This window comes from Anser anser (assembly GCF_964211835.1).
Source record: "Anser anser genome assembly, chromosome: 13".
Lineage (NCBI taxonomy): Eukaryota > Metazoa > Chordata > Aves > Anseriformes > Anatidae > Anser > Anser anser.
Genome location: NC_139734.1, coordinates 8,407,063 through 8,432,390, shown reverse-complemented (window position 1 = coordinate 8,432,390; position 25,328 = coordinate 8,407,063). Strand labels below are relative to the sequence as shown.

Below are 25,328 nucleotides of genomic sequence, written 5' to 3'. Positions count from 1 at the left end.
TGTTCCCAGTGCAGGACACACGCCTTCAGCGAGGCCGGCACCCGGAGGGGTAACAGTGAGCAGCAAACGGTGCCTTCATAATCATGACATCTTCCAGATTGCTGCGGATATTCCTCCCTCCCTAACCTCGTTCCCAGTATTTATGGCTCAGTGGTGAAGAAATACAACCCACTACATGTCACGGCCAGCCATTCCTCCCACCCTGCCTTCCAGAACGGCAGCACTGAAGACGGGCTTGAGCTGCAGGACAAGGAGACCTTGTGCAGACCTGGTCACCTGAGCCAGCCCTGAATACAGACCAGGACTGATCTCCCCATGGCTCCTGCCACGTGGATGGCTGGCCAAGGTGATCATTTTGTGGCTTGGCATCCACCGAAACGTGAGGAAGGGGAGAGTTCATTTGCTGTCCCATCCCCTGTGGACCAACACGGTGCCCACCAGTCAGGCAAGGCACTGCCAGCAGGTTGCATGGATCTTCAAGAGCATAAAGGCTACAGCTGGAGAACTGCCCTGGCCATGTCCAAGCTCAGCTAGGGACTCCAAGAAGGTCTTCTCCCCCTCTGCATTCCTTCACCTGCAGCAGCAGTGCTATCACCTCCTCCTTGCAGCTTAATTCCAAGCAAAGCAGCAAGGAAATGGAAAGAAAGCCTCAGGGTTCCCCCATTTTCCCACGTCTGCTGTGCTGCTGCCACCTGGAAGCCCGGCAGTGGTGGGAGCACGAGGCTTGCTGTGCACGAGAACACCCTGTGTGCCCTTGGACCCCTGCTGCCTGTCCCCCCGTGAACGACTGTGAACCCGCTCCTGAGCTGAGGGTTTGCTCCCTTCTGGTTCCGCATCTGCACCCCAAGGACAAACCCACGTGTCCATCCGCACCCAAGGGGCCCCGAGGACAGAAGTGCTAAGCAATTATTGTCCTGCTGGGTTGTTTCCCACAGAGGTACGGCCACTGGGGCTTTGCTACCCTGCGGCCACCAAGAAAACCCCGTGAGATCAATGCTCCTGCAAAATGCCCGCGTACAATGGTGGAGGCGTCCTGCCTCATTCAGGCTAATTAATCCCTGCTGGACCCCCTCTTCAGGCTTCAAATACACAGATTTATTACAAAAAAAATCTGAAAGAAAGACATGCAAAGAGTGCAGTGAAAGCATGGGCAAAGGTTTTACTCCGCTGTCTCTGGGAAAGACCAGCATCCTTTCGGGGGATGGACAGGGAAGTGGGGATGCACTTCACAGATGGGGATTTAAGCCCTGTCACGGTGTCCTGAAGGACATAAATAGGTTTTCTTCATTTTGTAATCTCAAAAAGATCTGAAACAGCAGAGCAGTCTGAAGCCAACCCAGAGCTAAACACATTTGATATAAGAGCTTTTTTTAAACCTGGCCAGCAGATTATGCAACGCCAAAGTGGGAGACAGCTGATGGTCTGCAAAGATAACTCCGCTGAGAAAAACAGTGGATAATCTTCCAAATCTGCTGCAAGGTAGTGGCAGGGGGTGGAAATCAAGCCCAGGATTCGCAGCCTGCTGCAATCCGTGCTGGCAGAAGGGAAGGCATCGGTGCAGCCAGAGACCGACATCCCCTGGATTTCCCAGGAGCACAAAATCAGGGCCAGGATTTCAGACCCACACAGACCCACCGTCCTCCCTGTGTGGCCCTGGCCTTCCTTCTGAGAGCCAAAACATGGCAGCACAGCCTCCTGAGCACCAACGGAGGACTTCTGCTAAGCCTGGGACGAGGCACAGCCCCGCGGTGCCCACAAATAGCTCCAACGCAGCCCCCTGCCTGCGGCAAGCGCGGAAGGGCAAAGATATTTTCTGCTTCACACTTTAGCGTGCTCTCTCTAAAGCTGCCTCTGAAGGCCAGGACCACATATTTAGTAAGGCTGAGAAATGTATTTCAACTGTTATTTTAGGCAGAACGACTGACAAAGCTGAAAACTCATAAACAGTGTGGAAAACGACAGCCGGGAGGTCTGAAACTTCCAGAATCTACATGAAATACCAAATTGCTTTTAACATCAGAGGTCTGTCCATTTGGAAGTTGTGGATGGATTCAGACACAAGTCTCTCAAAGATGCAAATGCCCTTAAACTCGGAGCCTGTCTCAGCTCCTTCCTACCCGTGCACTGAGCTGCATCTGACGGTGATCTGCGGCTGCTGCCGGCGCTCACGGCGCTGCTGGCACGCTCAGAACAAAATGCTGATGCTGCCAGCAGGAAAGGCAGAGCCCCAGTCTCTGGGAGTCTGTTGGTAAGGAACAAAATGCAGCTCCCTGTGTAAACGCCTTTTCTCCTGCATGCTGTGCTACGGGGAAATTATCCCACTTGGTGCATGCAGCATCCTTGCACCCTTGCATCCCCGCACCCCCCCATCCCCTCATCTCTGCACCCCTGCATCCCTGCCAGCTGCTTGGGTGATGAGGCAGCCCCAGGATCATGCACGGGAAGCTGCAGGGCTGGCAGCCTGCAGCCAGGGCCCAGGGGGAAGTGTCGATGTACCGGAGGGTGGGAAGGCCCTGCAGAGGGACCTGGGTAGGTTGGATCGATGGGCAGAGGCCAGTGGGATGAGGTTCGACAAAACCAAGTGCCGAGTGCTGCACTTTGGCCACAACAACCCCACGCAGCGCTACAGGCTCGGGGCAGAGTGGCTGGAAAGCTGTGCAGAGGAAAAGGACGTGGGGGGGTCTACCTTCTCGCAGATAACTAGCGATAACTAGGATCTAACAGATAACTAGGATCTAACTTCTCGCAGATAACCAGTGATAGGACTAGAGGGAATGGCCTCAAGTTGCACCAGGGGAGGTTCAGGTTGGAAATGAGGAGAAATTTCTTAGAAAGAGCAGTCAGGCATTGGGACGGGTTGCCCAGGGAGGTGGTGGAGTCACCGTCCCTGGGGGTGTTCAATGAAAGGTTGGACGTGGTGCTTGGGGACATGGGTTAGTGGGTGACATTGGTGATAGGGGGGTGATTGGACGAGATGATCTTGGAGGGCCTTTTCCAACCTTAATGATTCTCTGATTCTATAAATAACCATCATGTTTGCTCAAGCCCTGGCAAAGCTCCCCTGAATCCACGTCAGTGATCCCTGCAGCAGACCGGTGCCTTTTCTCCCCGGAAAGGTTCTGGTTCAAGGAACCGCCGCTCAATTTAGCACTGAAAAATCAATAGCCTGTTAAGAAGAAACTAATTGCAACAGCCGCTCTCCATGTATCACTTCAGCAAACAAAGCTGCAAATTAATTTGCTGTTAACGGGTATACGCACTTTGAAACAACAGTAAGGCGTTAGCTGCCTTCTTCCCCTTGAATGCTGCTCACGGGAGCGCATCGCTCCCGAGCTGCTGCCCGCAGCCATGGCCAAGGGCAGCGCCGGTCTGCCGGCACGGGCGCTCCCCGCGAGCTCGCCCAAGCGCTTCCCTCGGAAATGCAAACAAAGGATGCCTGATTGCACACCGCCAACACAAAGGGTTTTACAGACCAAGTGGTCAAAGCAGCAAGGTCGGCCGAGCCCCTTTCTTCAGCAGGATTAAAGGTGATCTCCTGTCTTCCGCCAACGCTTCCCTGTAATCCCCTGGACAAAGCCTTTCCCACTTGCTGCTGGCTTTAGCCGCTATTCTGCCACAGCCGGCAGGGCTCGGGCAGGCGAGATTGCAATCACCGCCTCTGACAGCAGGAAGGAAGCAGGGAGGCAATCTGTGCATGTTTGGGAGGAGGAAGGAACGCGAGGAAGAAGACTAGCTGCTGCAGACAAGGGTGAGGCTCGATGAGACAGGAGAGAGGGGCGGATGGGCTGCTTGCAGGCGTGTGGAGGGAAGGGCAAAACAACCCCTTCCCTGTGCCCAGGGTGGACGGGATGGGACAGGGAGCCACAGGCTTAAACTGCAGCAGGAAGGCTTCACATTGCCTTGCTGAGGATGAGGTGCCAGAGGCTGTGGAAGAGGCAGCATCTCCATCGCATGTTCAGGACGGTGGGACAGCCGTTGTCATCCCTTCTACTGCTCCTTGTCGGTGACTCCCTGATTCAATGTCCCCATCGTGGAGCATGTGAAAGGCTCAGAGAGGAGCAGGATGAGAGAGGCTCTGCCCTGGCTTGCAGCGAGTTACACAGCAAAACAGGGAGACAGTGGCTGGAGTCAATGCATGGATGTCTCCCTTGTACAGCAAAGGTCAGGAAAACATGCTTGTCCTGGTGCTGATGGGAAATGACGGCTATGCCAAAGTGCTAAGGAGCAAAGAGACTCACAAGAGTCAGGATTTCACCAGCAGGATCATCCTCAGCAGCTCTGCTTCAGGTGCCTTGCACCCAGAGGCTCTGTTCCCCTCAGGGCCGAATGCTCTTCCCAGTGATGGGAACGCCGGCTGCACGCCCTGGGTGGGAGGGCTGCACCGCAAAGCGCCTGCCCCGGCCCCGCTGAGGACCTTCTCCCTCACTGCTTCACTCACTCCCTTACTTTCCGATGCTCCCAGCATCGCTGCCTGTGCTCCAGCTGCTTGGCTTTGCTCCTGGCATGGGGACCTGCTGCAGCCAAAAGCGTTCCCCAGATGGGAGCACACTCCACCTCTAAATCCCTGCGAGAAGCTGCGGGCTTCATCCTGCGTCCTCACCAGCACCTGCAGCAACTTCAGTTACAGGAGCACGTCTCTGTTCATTCAGCCAGCCGGGAGGATGGACAGATGGATGGGTCCTGCTCTGTGGGCAGCTCCCCGAGAGCCAAGCTTCCCCCATGCTGCAGACAAGGACTTTTCAGCACTCAGCCCCCGTCCGCCTCCACATCGGGCCCCAGCCGAGCTCCAAAGGGAAGAGGGCCACACCTGACCACAGGGGGATGCTATAAAACACAGCCTCTAGCCTGCAGAACTCCTCCCGTCACACCACTGCCCCCCGCTCCCTCACACCCCACCAACCCCTGGTGAGTCCTGCATTGTTTGGGACTGACCTCTCCGAAGCATTTCAGCCCTGGCAATGCCTCCCACCATCCCTCTCCATCAGCTACTCTCACTCTTTCCCACTCCGTCCATGGTCCTGCTGCTTGGGAAAGGAGATGGGAGCAGTCCCGTGCACCCCGTCGGCTGAACCGGGAGCTCCTCGGTGCCCCCTCCCCATCCCTGCCCGCTCCCCAGGCTGCTCTCACCAACCTCCACTTGCTGGCAGATCTGTATCAGCTTGGCCATCTGGTTTTCCAGTTCGCTGTTGCGTTTAACCAAGTTGGTGAGATTCGTCTCCAGGGTTTGCTGTGAGTCCAGACAACCGGGAGGAGAGAGAGAGAAAAAAAAAACAAACAAAATAAACATAAGATGAACAAAGCCAGAGGACTGCAACCACCAAACCAGACCATTTGTCACCCGACGTGCTGCCTGAGGGAGCAAAAACTTGGATAACTTTGGGCAAAGGTCTTGCTGCCAAGCGCTGCCCAGACCCGGCAGAGTTTGGCCGCTCCTTGCCAGCACGTCCTGCCTTTTTGTGAGGGTATAAAGAGCTATTCTGCTGCGATTTCCAGCCAGGAAGTCTGCCTGCTGGGAATGAATAGCTGCTATTCTCCATCCCTGCTCTCCCCTCATCATCCTCCGTTGGTGCTGGAGACGAAGGGCTGGGAGCGGGCTGGGGGCTCTGCCTGCCGTGGTGAGCTGCCCCCCCAGCTCCCCGGCCAGGCTGCTTCTCGCTGTGCCCCTGGGGCTGCGCTGCCTCCAGGGAGGAGAACACAAGCCAGCAGAGCGCGGAGGGAGAGCCCGCTTGAGCAGCTCTTGGTATCTGTGGACACACAGTGGACTGGCATTTTCTTGGTATCAATAATTTAAGTGACACTGCATTGCCATTAAAATCCGTGGTTTCGCTAAGAGAAAATGTTTTATAGCAAAGCGCCCGCTACCTGTTGCACCGCTTGTCGTGAAACTGATAGCCTATTAATATTTTAAACTCCAGGGCCGAGAGAGGATCCCTGCGGTGTTTTATTCATACTCGGCTAGAAAGCACGGTCCAAGGCTTTCATCAAGGCTCCAGCAGACCCATAAACATCTGCACGCACGGATAATTTGGGGTCTAGCTAGCCAAGAGAACTTGAATCATAGTCATAAAGCACAGGCAAAGCATTAATTCCTGAAAACCACTGGCTCCTAAAATACTCGAAGCTCACTCGCAAGCCTGCAAATTGCTAGCCAATGGCTGGTAAAGCAGAACACAGAAACAGGCTTGAAAAACGCAGTGAAGCCCTGGGTGCCTTCATTAAGCTGGAAGTGCTTTGCACAACAATGCTGTATCGATAATGAAAAAGCCAGCTGCTAACCGCTCCTGCCACCGCCTTTCCTTACAGCTCAATATTATTAAACGTAATCTCACTAAAGCACTGAACATTCAACTTGCTAATTATCTTCCTCATCATCGACTCGGCTGCACTGAAGTCGCCGCTTTGAAATCGCGGCCGATCTGCTTTCATGTTCCTGGGCTGCTGGCAGAGGGCAAGAGGGGGAGGCAGAAACGAGCTCGAGGAGCGCGCTTTGAAGCACACGAGCCCAAAACGCTTTTGCAGCATCCCAAGTTTGCCAGGGACAGTGTCACTCCTCCCCCGTCCACGAACACACAGCATTTATCTGTTCATTAAGTGCACGCCGGTGGTGCAGGGATGCTGCAAGCAGCCGGCAGTGTTTGAGTGGCATTAGTGATGGTGTGAATGGGGAGCACCCGAGCGCCTCTCTTGCTGCTCCCTGCCTTTGCAGGGCTTCCTTTGAGAGGCACATCTGGCTCCTGCTGCAAGCCCTCCTGCAGCATCTGAACACAGAGATGTGACCATTTCCTTCTGTTCGCTTTGCTGAAAAAAGGAAAAAAAGGTGCAAGGAGCTTTGATTACACCAGCTGGTTATTTTGCAGGTACATATAAATTCCAGCAATTAAAGGGTTTTTGTTAAATTGCATTATAGAACACTCATAATTTCCTCAAACATCCACTTTCTGGCCTGAAATGCAGAATACTTGATTTCTCTACAATCAGGAGAAGCGAGAAAGAGATAAAAGAGGAACACCACCACCTTGCGCCACATTGATTGGCACCAGGTACCATTTCCCAGCCCGAGCTGGCTGCAAGCACAGCGAGGACCACGCGAGAAGCAAACCTCTTCCTGCAGCACTGATAGAGCAGCTCAAGGGCTGCACCTGATTTACCTGCAGGTGACCAGATGCAAAGTAAACATACTGGGCTGAACAGCACGACACTGGTATGCAAACAATTCTGCTCACATTTTATTTAGCTATGTGCATGATGCACAACTTGTGCATTTCCCTTTTTCTCCATGTAGCAAGCAAGCAGCTGAACTAACCACCGATCTCTCCATTTGCGGCTGCGGCAATGGAGCCCTGGGGGATGCGGGGTCAGATCCTGCAGGCACTGAGCAAGAAGCTCTGCTCTGCCGGTGCAAGGCCCTGGGCGAGGGGCAGGAGGGTCTGGAGTAAGGCTGCGGAAACACTGAGACGTGGAGTGCAAAGTATGGGGGCTCCTGCTGGGGGCCTAGACTGCAGATCACTTGCAGCCAGCCCAATTAAAACGGGCAGTGGGAGAGGGCTCACCCCCAAACGAGCTTGGCAACAAGGCTTGGGAGGATGTCATCTGGACCTGCCTTGTTGCAGGGCTGGGTTTCCAAATTTATCTTCATGTAAAGGCTGCCAAAACTGGAGAGTGTTTACTCAGTGGTTTATTTGGGGTTTGCTGTTGTTTCCGTTGTTCATTTATAATTGTTTTTGATAGAGGATGGACGTCCCTGCCCCCTCCCTCCACGCACCGCAAACACGAAACACATGGGTGTGCATCAGCGCACGCATGCACAGAAGCCAGAGCAGATGGGAAATGCTTCCTCCATGAGCTGGCACGGCTCTGGGGCCGTGGCAGGTCCAGGGCATGAGGATGGATGCTCCTGCCCCATCTTCTTCCCTGTGGTAGCACTGAGCCAGGGCTGCCTGCTAGTTGCTGACTCCAGTGCTGGTAGCAACACATCTCTTTGATGCGATGCTTGTAACCAGCTCCCAGAAAAAAGAAAAAAAATCAGGGGGGAAAATATGATAAGCCAGCCAGCTGCCTTTCTACGCTAAGAGAATTTCAGCAGACAAAAGGACAAGTGACAGAAAGACATGGCTGAGCCTGCCGAGCAGCTCCGGCGCAGCTCCCGCGTTGTGACACTAATGCATTTTAAGTCGCTTTGCAGCAAAACGTACTCAGTAAAAGCTGAAATAAAATGCCAGCTTTCAGTGCCTGCTATCACCTTAAACAGCAGTGCTGACCTAGAAAATGAAGCAATTTGTTCTGTCGGTATTTCTAATTGTGCTGAAGAGAGGCTGGAGAAGGCTCGACTGTCCCATCAAGCCAGGTCCCCTGCCCCCAGCTGGGCGTCCTCAGCCCACCCCTTTCACCCCGTGCACGCCAGAGCAAGACCTGGGGCTGGGCCCTGCTCTTGCTGCTGCAAATCCATCATTGCAGCGGCCTCACTCCCACTTTGCAAGGAGATAAAGTAGAGGAAAGCCTCAGCCCGGAGCGCAGAGGTGAAGCTTTGCTGGGCTGAGCAGGGAGGGGAGAGCCAGGGGAGGACAGATCCCAAACACGTGTCCTCCACAGAGGCTTTCAAAGCAGCCTGCATTAGCATATCCTTATTCAATGTCTGCTTGGGAATTGATATTTAGGAGAGAAAAAGACAAGAAAAAAAAGCTCAAGTAAACAGGGCTAACTGAACGCAAAAAAAAAATGCAGCTGTGCGTTGTGCCGTTGCCTAATTAGCAGATACTGGATTGGAGTCCTGGTGCTTTTCAAGCATCTTCTTTCGTCCTGAGCTCACCAGCACTGCTCTAACTCACCCGATTACAGGGTGCTGGCCCTTCTCTTGCCTTGCTGGCCGTGCTGTGCTGTGCCATGCTGTGCCGTCCTGGTGGCCCTGTGGCCACCTCCCCAGGGAGCCCACCCCAGGTCCCTGTGGCACCAGAGCTGCACGCACCACGCCGTGGGACACACGGTGCCAGGCAGCCCCGGGGTGCTCCTGCCCGACCCCATCTCTTGCCTGTCTCCTACATGAGAAACGCCTCCAAAGGGCACTGCCTCGCGGCCCTGCAGGACATGTGCTGGTGGCAAGCACGGTGGAAGGGGCCTGCAGCCTAGAGGAAGGCACGGAGCAGGGCAGGGAGGAGAATTTTCTGCCCCCAAATGTTCTTACCCCCAAAGCATCCGTTTGTGACACATCACCCTTCCCATACCGACTGGGAAGGATCAGGGGAAGCCATCTGACTGACACAGCTCTTCTGCTCTGCATCCAGGGCATGGCTGCAAGGAGCCCTCCAGGAGAGTCAGCTCCCCTGCACAAGAGCTGGTGTCTCCTCGTGGCTGCAAGGCTGCAGAAACCTCAAGCTGTGATCCCAAAGCACCGCAGATGCAGCAGGAGCTGGTGCTTCCCGGCCTTCTGTCTCCACATCCACTGTGTCCTCCTGGGGCAGGAATCAAGGGCGGGGGGGGGGTGAGCTTGGAAAGGTCCACACGCCGTGAGCACCCTGCCAAGCACCCAAGCCCTGCAGACGCAGATGCCTGCACCTCTCCCGTGCATGCACCCCTACACAACACAGAGTTCGTTAGGGTGAATGAGCCGATGACAAAGTGTTAATAGCGAAGACATGAAGGTAGCAGCCACACCTCCTCTCGGATATGCAAAGGGCAAGCTGGAGACCAAAGGGCAAGCGGCCGGGGCTTCTCCCCAGGCGCCTCACCCTCCCCACTGCCCTGCCACCAGCCAAGGCCGCTCGGGACACAGCAGTCATTAGGGGCTGCTTAATAAAGAGCGGAGAGGACTCTGCAGCAGCAGAGACGTGGTAATGAGAACGGGCTTGTTTACCCTGCTCAGGAAATTCCTCTCCTCCCGCGGCTTCACATGAGCTCTGGTTTTTGGCAGGTCAGGAGGGGGAATGGAAACCGCGCAGCCAGCGCTCGCAAGGAGAATTATAGCAATCGTGTTCGATTTACACAGACGTGTCTGGGGCAGCCTGAAAACCCCGCAGTCGGCGTGGGGAGGCACTTAAAATGAAAAAGGACGCCTCGTATCCTCGCTTGCCCAGGTTCCTAAGGCTGCCAGCGCTGCGCAAGCGGCTTCATTTGCACTTCTGAAGCCTGCCCAGCAGCACGGCAGCCCCGGACCTTGCCAGTGAGAGCCTTGTGCTGCAGCCTCTGCCTCGCACCGCCGCCGGGAAGCCTCCTCTCTTCCAAGGGATTTGAGAACACCCGACGTTTTTTTCCATGATGCTTTCTGGAAATGCAGTGCGCCTCTGAAAGCACATTTCATCCTTCTGGCAAACCGCCGCTGGGGAATGGCAGCAGCAGCCAGCACTTGCCCCGGATGGTAGCTCCTGGAAAAGAGACCTTAAGGATGAGATGCCCCAGGATGCTGAGCTGCAAGGGTTCGCAGGCTCTGGAGCACCTCCTGGACTTGTCCCCTGACCTGCAGAGGCTTTGTTGTGTGTATTAGCAGCTGGGAACCAGGTCAGCTCTGCCACCCAGCCAGCTTTCCACAAACCAAAGCTCACCACTTGGGAGCGAAGCAGGGGCCATGCTGGCCTCCTCCCTAAAACTCTCTTTCACTCCTTTACCCCCAGAACATGACAAAATGGTTCTGCTTCTGCAGAAAGGCAACCTGAGGAACGGGGTAGGGGAGAGCTTGCTAGTTCTGTAAATCAAAGCTGTCTGTACAGTTCCAAGGGGCAGAAAAAAATATCTCATGAAATAGTTTCATGTTGTCATTTCTCCAAAACTGCTGATTAGTTGCAGACTCGGTCTGAAGCATCTTCTTGGCAGGTTTAGCTGTCTGGCTGCTTAGCGTGCGTCTCTAGGACTTACATTTCCCCCGTTTGCTCTCTCTGTCCCTGCGGTACTTAACAGAAACAGGGACTCTGCTTCCGAAATCATTCCTTCAGGCAAAGATCCTGTAAGAGCCCTAACACCTGCAAGTCCTTGGCTCAAGTCATCCTCTTCGAGAGATGAGGAATGGCTGTGTTGAACCAGCGGGGATGGATAACCTCTGGCTGCTGGAGCTCATCCCCACAAGCACGGAGCCCAAAGAACGAGCTGTCCCCTGGCGAGCTGCGTGGACCTGTTTTCCTGGGTAAAATGAGAAAAAGGCCAAGAAGGAGCCAGCCGATATTCCTCTCTGTTACAGGGTGGCCGGACCTCCTCAAGCTGCCCGGGATCAAACGGTGTGAAGAAACGGTCTCCAGCAGGAAGCCCCGAAGATGGTAACGCATGTGCTGGTCACCCAGTTCCCTCTGGGCGCATCAGAAGGGATGCTCAGAAGCGGTTAACCCCCGAGGTTTACAGCTGCAACAGAGCCGAGGAGCCGTGCCGGAGCTTTTGCTCCCCTCCCCGGATGAGCAGGGTGCCCTGGTGCGATGCTGCCACTGCCGACCTCCAGAACATTACGAACGAATTAAGAGATCAGAAGAACAAGGGCTACTGGAGGCACTGAGAAGCCTGCATTTCCAAGTCAGCTATGCAGGGGGAAGAACCTGGGGACCAAGCTGGACGCGAAGCCTGGGGCAGCACTGAGCCCCCCTGCAGCAGTCGTCCCAGGTGCCCCACAGCCTGACGCCGCGTGGGGTGCTCCCAGGAGCATCACTGCAGCGCCTGCATGGGGCTGGCTCTGGCTGGAAACCCACCGGTGTAGCCAAGACACAGCGAGACCTTCAACCCCGGGGCAGCCAGAGTGGTCCCAGCACCCACAGCAGCCTCGCAGACCCACGGTAAGGATCTGCCCCCCGTCCCTGCAGCTTCCCTCCCAAAAAACCAACCACAGAGATGAGCCTGGAGGACAAGGCATCTCCAAGGGCTTTACCCTCATCCTCAGTGAGGTCCTCAGCAAGGCTGGGTTCCAGGCTGGGCCACAACCCTGACCTTCATCCCAGTGCCCTGCTTCCCTCACCTTCCAGCCGAAAACAGCGCAGCTACAAAGGGGCTAACGAGGCACTACAGGGCTCGCCTGACGAACGCTTATCCAACGGTACTGCAGAAATGCACATGGCTTATTTGGGTCCTTCAGTGTTTACATCCTTTAATCTTTTCAAAGCCATTCTTCTGCTACTGGATATTATCATGGTTTTCTGTACCACTGCAGCACTGTTGAAAATTGTTTAAATATTTTATTAAATTCATCCCGACTGTGACAAGTCGGTTTTTATTCCTGAAGCCATCTAACCATTATCTGGTTGTTTGAGCTGTCCTACTTAAATACTCCAAAAGATTTCACTCCCCTGTTCAGGCTGTGTGCTTTTCAACCTAAAAGGATGTGATTTTCAGACATCTTATTAAATTTGCTACATTTGATGTAAAAATTCCCAAGCTATGGTGAGACCTGAGCTTATTTGTTTACCTTCCACTACTTTTATTTATTCCTTTAAAAAGACAGAGTGGAAGGAAAAGATTTCCACTGCTCCAAGCAATGCCTTTTTTTCCAGAAACGTTCCTCTAATGAGTAATTCCACCTCACTTTCTTCAAACCCAGTAGCAGGAGGTGCAGGGTGCTGTTTCCTGATGCTCTGTGCTAAGCACAACCAGCAGACACAGGGCCCAAGGGGCAGCAACCTCCCCCATCTCCTAGCCCTCACGTGGATCCCCCAGCTCCTTCAGCCATAATTCTAGGTGCTTTTTTTTTGTCTCTGCCTTTCCAGCACATCCGAATGACCCTAGACCTAAGCATCTTGCCAGATCAATAGGCAGGATTTGGCTGCAGGACTGGTTCCCACTGGGCACCTCGTCTCTGCCGCTCATCTTCAGGAGCAGCCTGAGAGCCTCTGGCCAAGCCTATTTACACCTTGGGGAGGTGTCATCAGACCTGGGTGAGCACAGGGGACTTGGAAACCTTTAGGAAGCTGCCTGTGAGTTTTCACTGGGGTTAGCGATGTTTATCATCCCGTCGGGTCATGGCGACAGGAGTCGCAAGCAGCCTCGGCAATGAAAGCTGTCTGTGCAAAGACAGAGCGCTTGAGAATAGAGTATAAGAGAAGGTTTGGACAAACCAAATGTTTTCCATTGTTTCCATGGCTTGAAATGAACATTTTGTTTATTTTCTAAAGCTTTCTAACAGGGGGAAGGTCAGGAGTGACCTGACTGGGACATCAGTTGTTGTATTAGTCTCCGTGGCTGCAGAAAAGTGCTTGGGCTTCCCAAACTTCCAATGGTGAGAAGCAGATGTTAACAAAAGACAAATCTCCCAATGACATCCCGAGACATCAAAAAGAGGCTAAGCAAACTATGCTTCAGAAGCACCCCTCTCCACCAGTGAGGAAGGACATCCGATGGATTGCCTTGGATGCAACATCTCCAGTGCATGCGACTCCCAGCTGGGGAGAGCTGGGACACACCCCAACTGATTCAAAATTGGGAAAATTCAAGGCAGTTTCAAAGTGCTTCCTTCTCAAAAAGCCACAGTGTGGAAAATACCCTAACAGAACACTTCACTAGCAAAAAGGTGGGAACCTTTAACCCAAGTGATTTACCCCATGTCCTCCCCATTCCAGCTCTCACCCACCTCCGGGCGCTGAAGCACGTGGCCATGGCACTCCAGCAATGTCTGTCCCTGTCCCCTGCCCACTCCTGCAGGATAGGTAAATCTGACAGCTTGCTAGAAAAACAGCTTCTTTTATCCAGAAAAACAACAGCCTGATGATTTTTCTTGGTAACTCTGGAGGTTGCAAGGGAAGAAGAATTTCACCTCTTGGAGTTACTGCTGCAGGTCCCTCATAGGAGATGAGGATCTGTGTGCCAGCAGCCATGCCGATTCCTTCCTGGGACACTCAGTATTTTAAAGACGCCCGAGGCGGCCAAGTGCTTGGTGCATCGTGTCCTAATAGCGTGAAATGGGTAGTGTGAAGGAACAGGTCAGCAAATCTGCGAGCGCTGGATGGATGCGCTCCTCCAGACCGGCCGTGCTGGCTGAACGCACGCTCTCCACCTGCCAGCCTCAGCTGACATCTGGCCATTTATCAGCCCTGGTAATCTGTCCAGAAGGTTGCTTGTGCTGCTGGCACTGGTGGTCTCAGTCAAAATGTCCTGTGCCAGCTGATTAGAGAGGCGCAGTCCCAGCACCCAACCTTCGCAGACTTATTTCAGAGGTCTGGAGACCTCGGTGGGGTGCAAGGCTTACATGGTCCTGTCCCCAGAGGGCTACACCAGCAGCATCCCGTGAGCCAGAGGAGGGAGAAACACACCCGACACCCAGGTCAAGGCGAGGCAGAAGTTACACACAACCCTTGGAAGGCAGAAACGCCAAAGGACAACAAATCGCAGCCATAATGTGGGTTAACAACCTCAGACGTGGAAAAAGGATTAGAAACCAGAGCACACCGACCGCTTGGAGGACCTCTTCTGAATGCGAAGGAATAGCCAGAGGACAAAGCTAGCAACAGTGCAGCCCAGCAGTAACGAGACCATGAGAAAAGGGCTACTGCTTCACAGCTGAGGAAGGACTGTCAGGCATGGAACGGGAGCAGGACTGCAGCTAGCAGTACCACGCTGCCTGGGGCTTTGAAGCCAAAAGTGAACAAAACTCCTTTCAGAGCATTAAAGCTAGACAACACAGCTTCATCCCCATAAACATGTATAACCTTGTGGAAGAAATGACTGGTGGAATGGAAGATGCATCCTTTGAAGGACGTGGATGAATACATGGTAGGCAAAGACAAAGAATGACATAAAAGCTGCCCTGGTCGAAAAGTAAGGGCAGGTGGGTGGAAACCAACTCCAGCGAATGTAAGTCCTCATGGGCTCACTAACAATAGTACAATTATATCAACTACTCCTGCTGCAGATAATGGTATGGCTATGAAGAGCCCTTAAGAATATTCCCAAGGGTATGTGAGGATCTCATGCACTGACGGGGTTTCCAGGAAAAAAAAATGTGACAAATAGTAATCTGAGGCACACAGGGAACATTCAGAATAGCAGGACACTAAATGCCACTGATAACATTTGAGCTCAGTTATTAAAGACAGAAGAGGACAAGCTAAGTAAAAGAGAATCAACAATAATTTTTGTTGTTAAGGTCTCTTAAGCGAAAAAAAAAAAAAAAGACCATAAATATCTCTGACCATGAAACACTAAAATGAACTTGCGGCAAAAATCTAAGGAGGAGCCACAGGAGGCCTACAAAAGGACAGAGTAAGTGAGGTGGGATCCCAACGGCTTCAGAGGGCAGGAGACATGGGCAGGCCAGCACAAAAGGCCCAGGCTGAGCATCAGGCTGCTCCTGGGAAGTTCCAACTTGTAACAAACCAAATGGAAAACATAACCGTGATGGAAAGCATAACCGTGATGGAGGGCATGGGAGTTGTAACAGAAGACTGAGGAACTCCTAGTGTGAGTTAGGAATCCCCTGGGCCACGTTCTCCTGGTGGAGGCTGAAGCCTTTTGGTTTCCATTAACCATTTGGGTTCTTCCAAAAGGGTCAGACGCTCTGCTGGTAATTTCCTGAGCTGCTCTGATTAAAGACACCCTTCACCCCCACCTTCTGAAGATCCCAGTGTGATTCCCAACCAAGAGAGCTTCATTAGTCAAATGCTGGCTTGCATTTACCCTCTTGAAATTGGAGAATGCAGTTATGCAGGAATATATTAGCATACCTATTTCATTTTCACAATTGAATGATTAATAGCACAGTGCCTGCGATTCCTTCCTCAGTAGAAGTTGTACTAAGTACATAAAATCATAGCAGACTATATTGGCTCTTGCCTGCATTTTGAAGAAGGTCTGACAGCTGAAGTGACTGATGATGCACCCTAGGAAGCTACAAAATCACCCTGTGGGCCATTTGCAAGGCTCAGTGCATGGCTTGAGTTTTGAAATTATTTGAAATCTTTTAATTTTCCAAACTAATGATACCATTTAAAGAGATGAAATACTAAATCTGAACCCGCAAAAAGTAAATTTGGAATTTGGCAAATGATTTATTCAAATTTGTATTTGCACTTAATAAAGAATCAATCTTCTGTTGTGGAAATGAAGAGATGAAATTCCAGCAAAAAGTAATGAAAAATTTCAGGGAAGGTACCTGCAAGATCCTTTTCTCCTAGCTGCCTGGTCTGCATAGCAACGTTTAGATTCAGCTTTTCAAAAACTGATTATGAAATGCAGAAAATGAATTAGGAGTAGAATTCACGCCTAAACAACGGGGAGATAGGTTTTGAATTACAAATACAAAATTACCTTGAAAGTGAAGCTAAAGCTCCCGCATTTCAAATTATTGCAGAAAATGTATTGAATGCTGCAGAGATCAGAAAGATACAGCACCCGAGGTCGATGACAAATGGCGGGGAAGAAATCAATTCAAGGGGAGCTTGACTTGTGTTATGACCACGTCCCACAGTTTAGCTTTACCAAGCAAAAATACTGCAGAACATGATTTTAACCTGAAATATTAATTGGCAATAAAACTTGTCTCCAAATGGCTCGTCCTCAAGCTTGCTTGTTACTTGAGACAGAGACGTGGCCGCTCGCAGCAGGGCTTTGCAACCAGGGCTGCCACCACCCCAAAGGTTTGGCAGCAAAAGGGTGATGTAGAACCGCTGCTCCTCGGTGGAAACAGCCATGGCAATGCAATGGCAGTATCGCATTGAATCATTAGGGTTGGTGGTCGGATGCACCACAGGGTGTTTTCCAGCATCCCCACTGCCTCCCCAGCTCCAGGGAGAGTTTTCCTGTGTTGTGCATTTATTTGGCCTCTCCTCTTCCTTGCACTTGAGACTTTTATCACCTTCAGCACTGCTTCATTTCTATCCAACATTGCAAGGACGGAGGCTCAGGTCTCTTCCCTAAGTTTATTTATGCCAGCATTCCCCGTGGCCAGTTGCACTGCCATTGGCCTCATCTGGAAAACAGAAGGCTGGAAGAAAAGGGCCACCAAAGCGCAGGTGAATGAGCTCAGCCTTTCTCACAGCCCCAGAAGACCTCGTTCAGAGGAGCTGAAATACTCCGTAACAGAGGCTTGCAGGGAAGGAAGCAAGCAGCTGCCACCGCCCACCACTGCCAGGCAGACAGCGGGGCTCCCGATGCCTTGGCTGGGATCTCCCACCGCATCTCGTCCTGCTGGCAGAGAAGGGCTGGGCGACAAGGAGAGCCCACCACGTCCGGAGTCCCCTTTTCTCCCCAAGTACACAGCTACCCCAAGGGGGATCCCGAAGGATGGTTCCAAACCTACCCCGGATCCCTAAAAACCTCTGACCACAGCCAAGCCCCCTCCCAGGCACCACAGCCAGAGGGCTGCCCCACGGCAAGCACAGGGCAGGGGCTGCCTGCTGGGGGGCTGTAGCACCCCAGAGCCCGTCCCAGCACTGGGCAGGAGAGACATCACTAAAGATGCTTCAGTATCTACTCCTCCAGCCCCAAGTTGCTCCTTACACCCTTTCTTGACCCCCTTTCCCATACCCGTCCACCCTCCTGCCCGCTCTCTCCTTCAGCGTCTCATGCTGGAGCGGGGGCACCGAGACGGCTGCAAATGAATAATGAAACAGAGGCTGCTAATCGGTGCCTTCCCTCTCCCAGCATGCCCCCAAAAAGCTCAGCTCCCAGCTCTGAGGATCAAACGAGACGATCAAACGCTCCAGCAGCTGGCTTTGAATTCCCTGTTGCGCTAACTCCTGCGCGTGTTCACGAGCTGTTTCCTCCACCCGACGTAACAGGAGGGGGGCAGGCAGCAGCGCGCAGGCCAGAAACCAGGCGGCTCCCTTCCTGCCCCCGTATTTATGGGTTTATCCCAGGTTCCAGCCTCTGCCAGGAGCTGGAGGATGCCAGGGTCCTGCAGCACGGGCAGAGGAAGGAGATGCTGTGGGACCCGGCACGAGGCCATGGCGAAGGCCAGCTGAAGACGCCTGCTTGCAGGGGAGAGAAGACACAAGGCTTCCCCAGGGGACCTCTTGGCTCCTCTTTGCAACCACAGGAGACACAGGAAAAACAGGCACGGGGCAAGGAGAAGGCGAGGGCAGCTGCCTGGCCCCTAAGAAAACAAACAGCACTTGGAGGATGGGCTACAGCTTGGCCATCAAATGTCACCATCCCCTGAGCTTGGTGGGAGAGGGGGAGAACCCCTGCAGATCTGGCAGACAGGACTTTAGGGTAAAAGATGGAGAAGTTTCCTTAAAGTTGGGTTCCCCACAGATATTTCTCCTCAAACATGAAATATTTCAGCTCTTGGCGGGGGAAAAAGGGGAAACAAAAGCCCAGGGAAGCTCCTACAGAGCCCAGAGCAAAGACCTACTTACATTATTTTGGGGGTCAGGATTTTCCAAGAGTTCTCATCCTTCCAAAGAAGCCCCTGATGGACAGGGCACTCCGAAGACCGGGAGGGCATCTCAGGGCCACGTCCCTAGGACAGCTGTACCACTTGGTGGCATCATTCTCAAAAGCTTTGGCAAGTGGGGACAGCTTACATAATTGGTATCGCAGCGATTAGAAGCATCAAATTATCTTCCGCAGCACACAACAAATAACGCTAATGGTGGGGATAATGTCAAACAGAATTACATTGGATTTTAAACAGCACTGATAGCACATGTTAAGCAGACATATAATTAGCACTGTGGCGCCTTGATAATATTAATAACATAGCTAATTATACCGATATAAATAGCAAGATTAATTGTCACAAAACATCAGCATCAATCTTTGAAAGGCATCCCCAAGCCTTGCCACTGTTTGTCAGCACTCGGGCACCAGGGCCATAACAGCAGCAAAAAAAATTTCCGAGGGCTTCCTTTACCCCTCGCCGAGGCTCCTTCCTACTCAGACTGGCCGCAGCTCCCCCTCGGCACCCCTCAAGCCCACACAGTGTGCGTCCTCTCTGTGCACCATCCTGTCTGTGCATCGTCCTCCCCATGTACTGGAGAGAACTCCATGCGCTGTCCTCCCCAGGCACCACCTTCTCCATGCACCATCTTCTCCGTGCACCGTCCTCCCCTCGCACTGACCTCCCCCTGCACCATCCTCCCCATGCACCATCTTCTCTGTGCACCATCTTCATGCGTTGTCCCACCCTGCGCTGTCCTCCCCTTGCACCATCTTCCCCATGCACCATCCTCTCCGTGCACCGTCCTCCCCTCTCACCATGACGCCCAGTGGGGCAGGAGCCCTGGTCTCCCCAGCCCCACACCAGGCTGCACCCAGCAGAGCTGGAGCAGAGCAGGAGCCCACGGCAGGAGGCTGGAGGGCAAAGCCCTGCGCTGAGCGATGCGAAGCACCCCCCGATCACGAGCGTGCTTAAAGACCCTGGGGGAGGCCAGGATATTCTTGGAGGCTCTGTCCCTGCTCAGCCCTTGCAGTTGTGTTTGCTTTAGATTTAAATCGCTCCACTGAACGGTTTGTTGGAAGGAAATAGAGCCAAATGCTTTCCCTTTTAATAACCTGAAGACAAATAACGAGACGTGTTGTAAGTGGTTACAGGGAAGCATGTTCACTTCTCCAGCTCTGTGTAGGGTTTTTCTGCTGTTTCACCACGCAGCCTTGCACTGAACCCTGCTCCGCTGCACCAACATTTTGTTTTCTGAAAAATTTTGTTTGCAAAGCCCCTGAGGCTGCTTTAGAAACCCACTGCGCAGAGGTGACAAATGGGAAGGATTAACTACGATGTGCCCTTTGGGAGACTTGACCGCTTGTCTGCGCTTGGCTCCTTCTGTTAGGCTGCTTCGTTAGTCACGAGGGCCAGCACCATCCCACCCAGAGCAGTGCAGGGCACGAGGCGCATCGCTGCAATGATGAAGGAATAACTTGAACCCAAATTCCTGTTCGTGTGCTGCCCAGAGAAACCTTTCCACATCCCCAGCATGTGGAAGCCTCCGGGGGCACGTTCCGGACGGCCACGTTCAGTGGGGCCATTCCACGTTTTACGGGGAATTCACCCTGGATTTTCTCCCTCTCCAGCTCCGGAAGGAGCGGTTCAGCTGCGCTGCCTTTGGGGATGCTCCAGCACCCCTGTCCCAGCACCTGGCTGCCGGGGGAGAGGCTGGGGCCATGGGAAAGCCGAGCGCCGGCTTTTATCCCGCTCACATCCACGTCATCCCTAAAGCTGTGCTGGCAGGGCAATCCGCGAGCACCGCCAAAGCGTGAAGGAGGAGGCAAACCCTCAGGTTTCTCTTGGAAGCAGATACAACGCGCCAACCGGCTGCTCGGGATGGGGCTTATTTTGGCTGATCTGTTGCTTATGCTAAGCCGCAGCGAGACTGTTAAAACCGGAGAGGGAGATGTTGAGATAGACGCGCACCAGCACAAACTCAGCCTCGGGGTAAACGCACCGACTTCTTTAACTCCTTGTGCAGACCGGAGCAGCAGAAAGCCCCGTGCCTTCTGTCTGCCTTTTCCCTTCACTGCTATTTTTCTGCTGAAAAAGCCAGCAAAATGCCTAAACCCGCCACAAAGCTACCATAAGCACGGCTACATGCTGCTGGGGACCCCCCTCTCCCCCCGCAATGCGTGGGATGCGGCTGCAGGCTTTGCTGGGGATGCACGGAGCTTGTACACAGGCTGCTGATCCAGCAGGGCTCAGCCCTGCGGGTTGCACAAGTGCCGACGTCTTGCAGCAACGGGCACGGGAGCAGAGGTCTGAACAGGTTTTCCTGCCCCAGGCAAAGAACCCAGCCTTGCCGCTTGAGGACGGGGACACGGCACTGGCAGATGCCCTGCAGCATCCCAAGACAGCGTGTTTAGGCAGCCTGCGTAAAGCCAAAAAGCAAAGAAAGACCTTTCGGAAAGTTACAACATCTGGAATCCGTGGAGGGGAGGGATAAGCAGAGCCGAGGAGCCAGCGCAAGGGGAGCTGCGCGTGCCAAAACCCACTTCAGCTGCTTTGCGCTTGGCTCAGGCTTCACCCAGCCAAGTGCCAAGCTCCCACCAGTCCTTGTTGCCTTCTTCATAAAAAATAAAATAAAATAATGCACGGACGTTTCTTACATTGAGAAAAGGAAAAATACACTCTACCTCTCCACAATGGGAGAAAGCCCCAAAATCTCAGTTATTTCCCTCAGACATTCAAGTTTCATAGCCCCTTCTTTGCAAGGCAGAGGGCTGTGATAACCTCTGTCTTCCTCCAGCCCTCTCCTCTGATACACTCAAATCTTTTTGCTAAAACACAGAAACAAAAAAAGACAACAACAGCAACCCAAACCAAAAAGCATCTTGCCCAAGAGCACAGGCTGCTGCGGGTGGGAGGCTTGCTGAAAAGGCAAATGCTTTTGTACAAGAGGCAAACGCCCCCTGCATGCTGTGCGACACTTCAAATAAAGCTGCTGAAGCTGTGCAACACAGCAAAGAATTAATTGAGTAGCAGGTGAGAATCTGGAATAAACACAGACCAAATGCCTGGGCTTGGGCCTGCTGCTGGGCTGCATTCATCCCGGCGAGCAAAAGCCCTTCACAGGCTCCACTGTGCCGCAACGGGGTGAAGCACCCCGCGTCTGCTTCGCCACCGGCCCCTGCGCTTCATAAACATCAGGCAAGCATCCCCCAAACCACAAGGTTTACAGAAACCCGGTGGTTTTCTTATCTGCTTCCTGCCTTTTGAGCCTTTGGAGATCCCCAGGCTGTGTGTTTAAAAGCTAGCTGAAATTGCCATACAGCCCTGGGATTCCCGGGGCTGCAGATGTAAAAATAATGCAGCTATCCAGAAACGTGGGGATGGAGCGTGATGCACCAGACACCCTGCTTGGAGAGGGAGCCCCCCGTCGCCTACCACATCATTCCCAAGTTTTCCATTTGGGATGTTGTAGCTGGGTTTCAGGGCATCGCAGAGCCCAGGGCAAATCCCACTCAGGCTGCAGGACATGCCAGCTCCGCAATGAACTTTTTTATTGCCCGGTGAGCGGTGGCGTCAAGAGCAATGTTTTTCCAGCACTGCCTGGCTCCTATCATTTCAAAGAAAACCAGGCCTGGGTGGAAATGAATGCGTAGCAAGCGATAGCACCTTCCTTTGTTTTTGCTGAGCTGACACGTAGCTGTGCTTGGCGGAATTCAGCTTGCAGCTCGACAGGGAGAGCGCTGCACTCCGCTGCCGGGTTCGTGGCCGCCTCCTGCAGCACCCGCAGCGGGCAGCGCTCTGCCGAGGGCAGCGTCACCGCGCTCTGCAAACTCCGCCTGCCTTAGCTGCGAGCCAGGCACGCTGCTCTCTCTCCAGCAGGCATTTCTAAAGGTTTTTCCCTGCAGATAACATTTTACTTTATCTCTAGCAAGCCGCAGATAGCTGCTATCAGGAAAACGTTTCCTTTGCAAAACCAACACCCGGCCGGCACACGGCTGGGGACAGCGCGGCACCGAAGCCCCCTTGCACCAGCAGCTTCCTTCCTCCCGGCCGGCAGCCCCCCGTGCTCCGGGCTGGGGCGGACACCTCTGGGGGGGGCACGCAGAAAGCTGCCTCCCTGCTCTGCGGCCGGACAGACAGACAGCGCGCGGACACGCCGGCTGCCAAGCCTGGGCTTTTGGAGCCCGTGAGTCAGAGCCCGAGTCAGTCACGAGGCCCGCTGCAAAACGCCGAGTGCCTCACAAAACAAACAGAGGCCGTGGTGCTCGGCGCTTGCTGCCGGGGGCTTTTTGCGGGCCTTCAGCGTGGACTCAGTCACCTGTCGCACTCCGCACCAGCCGGCCCCTTGACGCCGTAGCGAACTCAGCTCTCGTGGCACCGCTCCTCCCCAGGCTGGCCTTCTAAAACCACTCGTGATGCCGGCACCGCTGGCCCCCAGCTGCTGCCCCCAGCCCCACACCGTGCCCTCGTGCCAGCCACAAACCCTCTAATCCCAGGTGGGTGCGGAGACCCCTCCGGGTGCCCGGGCAGGGAGAAGGCACACAGGGCACTGACCGGGCTCTGTTTTAACCTCAGCTGCTCTACAGCACCCACCTGTGAGAGGCAACCAGCAAGTCTGGGTTACAGAAATTTCCATGCTGGATGTTTCCAGTTGCCAAGCCCCGGCGACCCGTGAAACCCAAGGTATTGAGGCTTTCTTTTGAAATTATTTCTCAACTACGGGGCACCCTCCCACTGAGGAGCAGGTGGAGAAAGCCCACCGCTCTTTGTGCCCCCGCGCACTCCGCTAGGGGACCAGGAGGGCAGGACCTTTGTCGGCTGTGGTGCGACGCAGATGCAGGAGCCAGGGCAGGAGGGATGGCAGCGCCCTGGGGAGATGCTGGGGACCACGGCAGGACGGAGCTGCACCGAGCATCCCAGCTCCTCACCTCCTGGGCTCACTCCCAAGCCACCAAGGGCACGGGGAGCACAGTGACGGGGGGGGACCTGGCACGCGGGAGCAGCGAGAGGTGTCCCACGTCCAGCAAACCACGGCAGCCCCAGCTGCAGAAGCGGAGTCCCCGCCGCGTCCCCCCAGGCGCTGTCGCTAGCAGCAGCGGGCGGTTTTTCACCGAAACGCTGGCAGGGCCAGCGTGCTCCCTGCCCCCTCTCCAGCAGCTTCTTTCCTGCACATTCACAAGCAGTTCAAAAGGCTTCTTTCAAAACGTAGCACTGTCGAGGCGCAATAACAAAACAACCACATTGATCTTCCTGGCAGAGACCTCCACAAAGAGGGTTACTCAGAAAACCTTTCTCAAGTTTTTTTTTTCTCTCCTCTTTTTTTCCGCCGGACCCCTCATTTTTCTTTAAAAGCTAATCTTTGCTAACGGGAACTTTTTGTTCCCTCTGACACCGCTAATATATGTGTTGGCAAGCATGTCTACAAACATACATCTTCCGTAAGAGGCCTTGTCACGGGCTTTGAAACCAGAGCAATTAGCATTTTATTTTTATTTTTCAATAGAAATGTTTTACAATGTTTTAAAAAGCAGCTATTGAGCACTAAATAACTCTCACCGGCAGATATTATCGGTGCAGGGCATTCTTGTGCTTGCCCAGGAAGGATTACCCAGGGTTAAACAAAGCTCAGCTGCAGATAACTCGTGAGATAAACTCTCTGCTTCAGCACGGCTCGGATTTAAATTATTTAAAAAGCTGTCACTTTTACTACTCTCTGTTCTCTGCACTTCTTTCCCTTTCCTCCTGCCTCATCCCGGTGCCTGCCCAGCCGTGAATGGAGCTCGGTGCCAAGGCTCGCAGGGCACGGTTCTTCCTCCGTGCATACAACATGCCTCCTCCCCAAATCCTGTGTGCCATTTTGAATCGCAGCTGGCATTTTCCTTTACGAGGGGGGATGCTCCCTTAAGGGGAAGGGAAAGAGGCTGCAGTGTACAAACACGAATGTTGTTGCCCCATCCAGGTCCAGCACTGCGCAGGGCACTGCTGGTGGCACAGCCAGCACTGTCCCCTTACGGCTGCGCTGCAAGCTCTCCATGCATCAGGGCACTGTGCATTAAAAAAAAAAAAAAAGAAAAAAAGAAAAAAAGAAAAAAAAGAAAAAAGGAAAAAAGAAAAAAAGAAAAAAAAAGAAAAAAAGAAAAAAGAACAAAGAAAAAAGAAAAAAAGAAAAAAGAAAAAAAAAAGAAAAAAGAAAAAAAGAAAAAAGAAAAAAAGAAAAAAAAGAAAAAGAAAAAAAAGAAAAAAGCATCGCTATCACTCACACCTGTGGGTGCTGCCAGGCCAAGCCCCTCTCCTGAGGTCGGGCTGTGCATGAGCAGACCTCCCGATGCAGGGACGTGCGTGGCCACACGCCGGCCTCAGGGGATCTCACCCATCCCTTCCACGTCCCTCTTTAGATGGAAGAGGACATTTTCCCCCGGGAATAGCATTGCCCCCCTCCGAGCGCCATGCACTGCCCACCTGTTACAGAAACGCTACTCAGAGAGGGGATGCCCCGCACAAAGCAGCTGTATCCCGATGTAACATCTTCCCTCCCCGACCCTGGCTACATGATTAAGATCCCGATGGCTTTCACGGCTGCTGCTGTCACAGCAGGCTAGGCCAGGCTGCACCCCGTGTCCCCCTGGCACCCCCATCCTCACCGCTCCCCGCAGACACCCGCACCCGTTAACGCTGCGCAAAAGTGACTGCATCGCCCCCACCACTAAGGCAAACTCAGGGAAAGCAGCGCTAGGTTCTTTTTTATAGGGTCCATTACAAATGACGACGAACTCAGGCTAATGATGCTAATTCTCCCACAAGTGCCCAGAAAATGCTGCGTGTCCAAGCAGTCTCTGCAGAACGTGTCCTCCAGCCGGGATAGATGTTCAGCTCCTCCAGCACACGCGCCAAATCCTCGATCAGAAGGAATGCCTGCCAGCTTTTTAGCACACAGCTACCCAGCACGGAGCCTCCTCCCATCCCTCTGCTCCCCGTGCAGCCCCCGTGGCTGCTTGGCCAGAGGTGCACCATGAGCCCCTGCGCTCCCGCTGGCATCACCCGCGCACCAGCCCACCAC

General features: G+C 53.5%; 1 protein-coding gene across 4 annotated transcripts in view; it reads right to left on the bottom strand.

Annotated features, from left to right (window-relative positions):
* Nucleotides 1–25,328, bottom strand: part of MID2 (midline 2) — a 73,996-nt gene that overhangs the window by 19,963 nt on the left and 28,705 nt on the right. For all 4 annotated transcript variants that reach the window (XM_083797528.1, XM_083797529.1, XM_083797530.1 and 1 more), the window contains one exon: nt 5,132–5,227. In XM_083797528.1, coding sequence (XP_083653654.1) covers nt 5,132–5,227 — 96 coding nt within the window. The remainder of the gene's footprint in view (nt 1–5,131; nt 5,228–25,328) is intronic.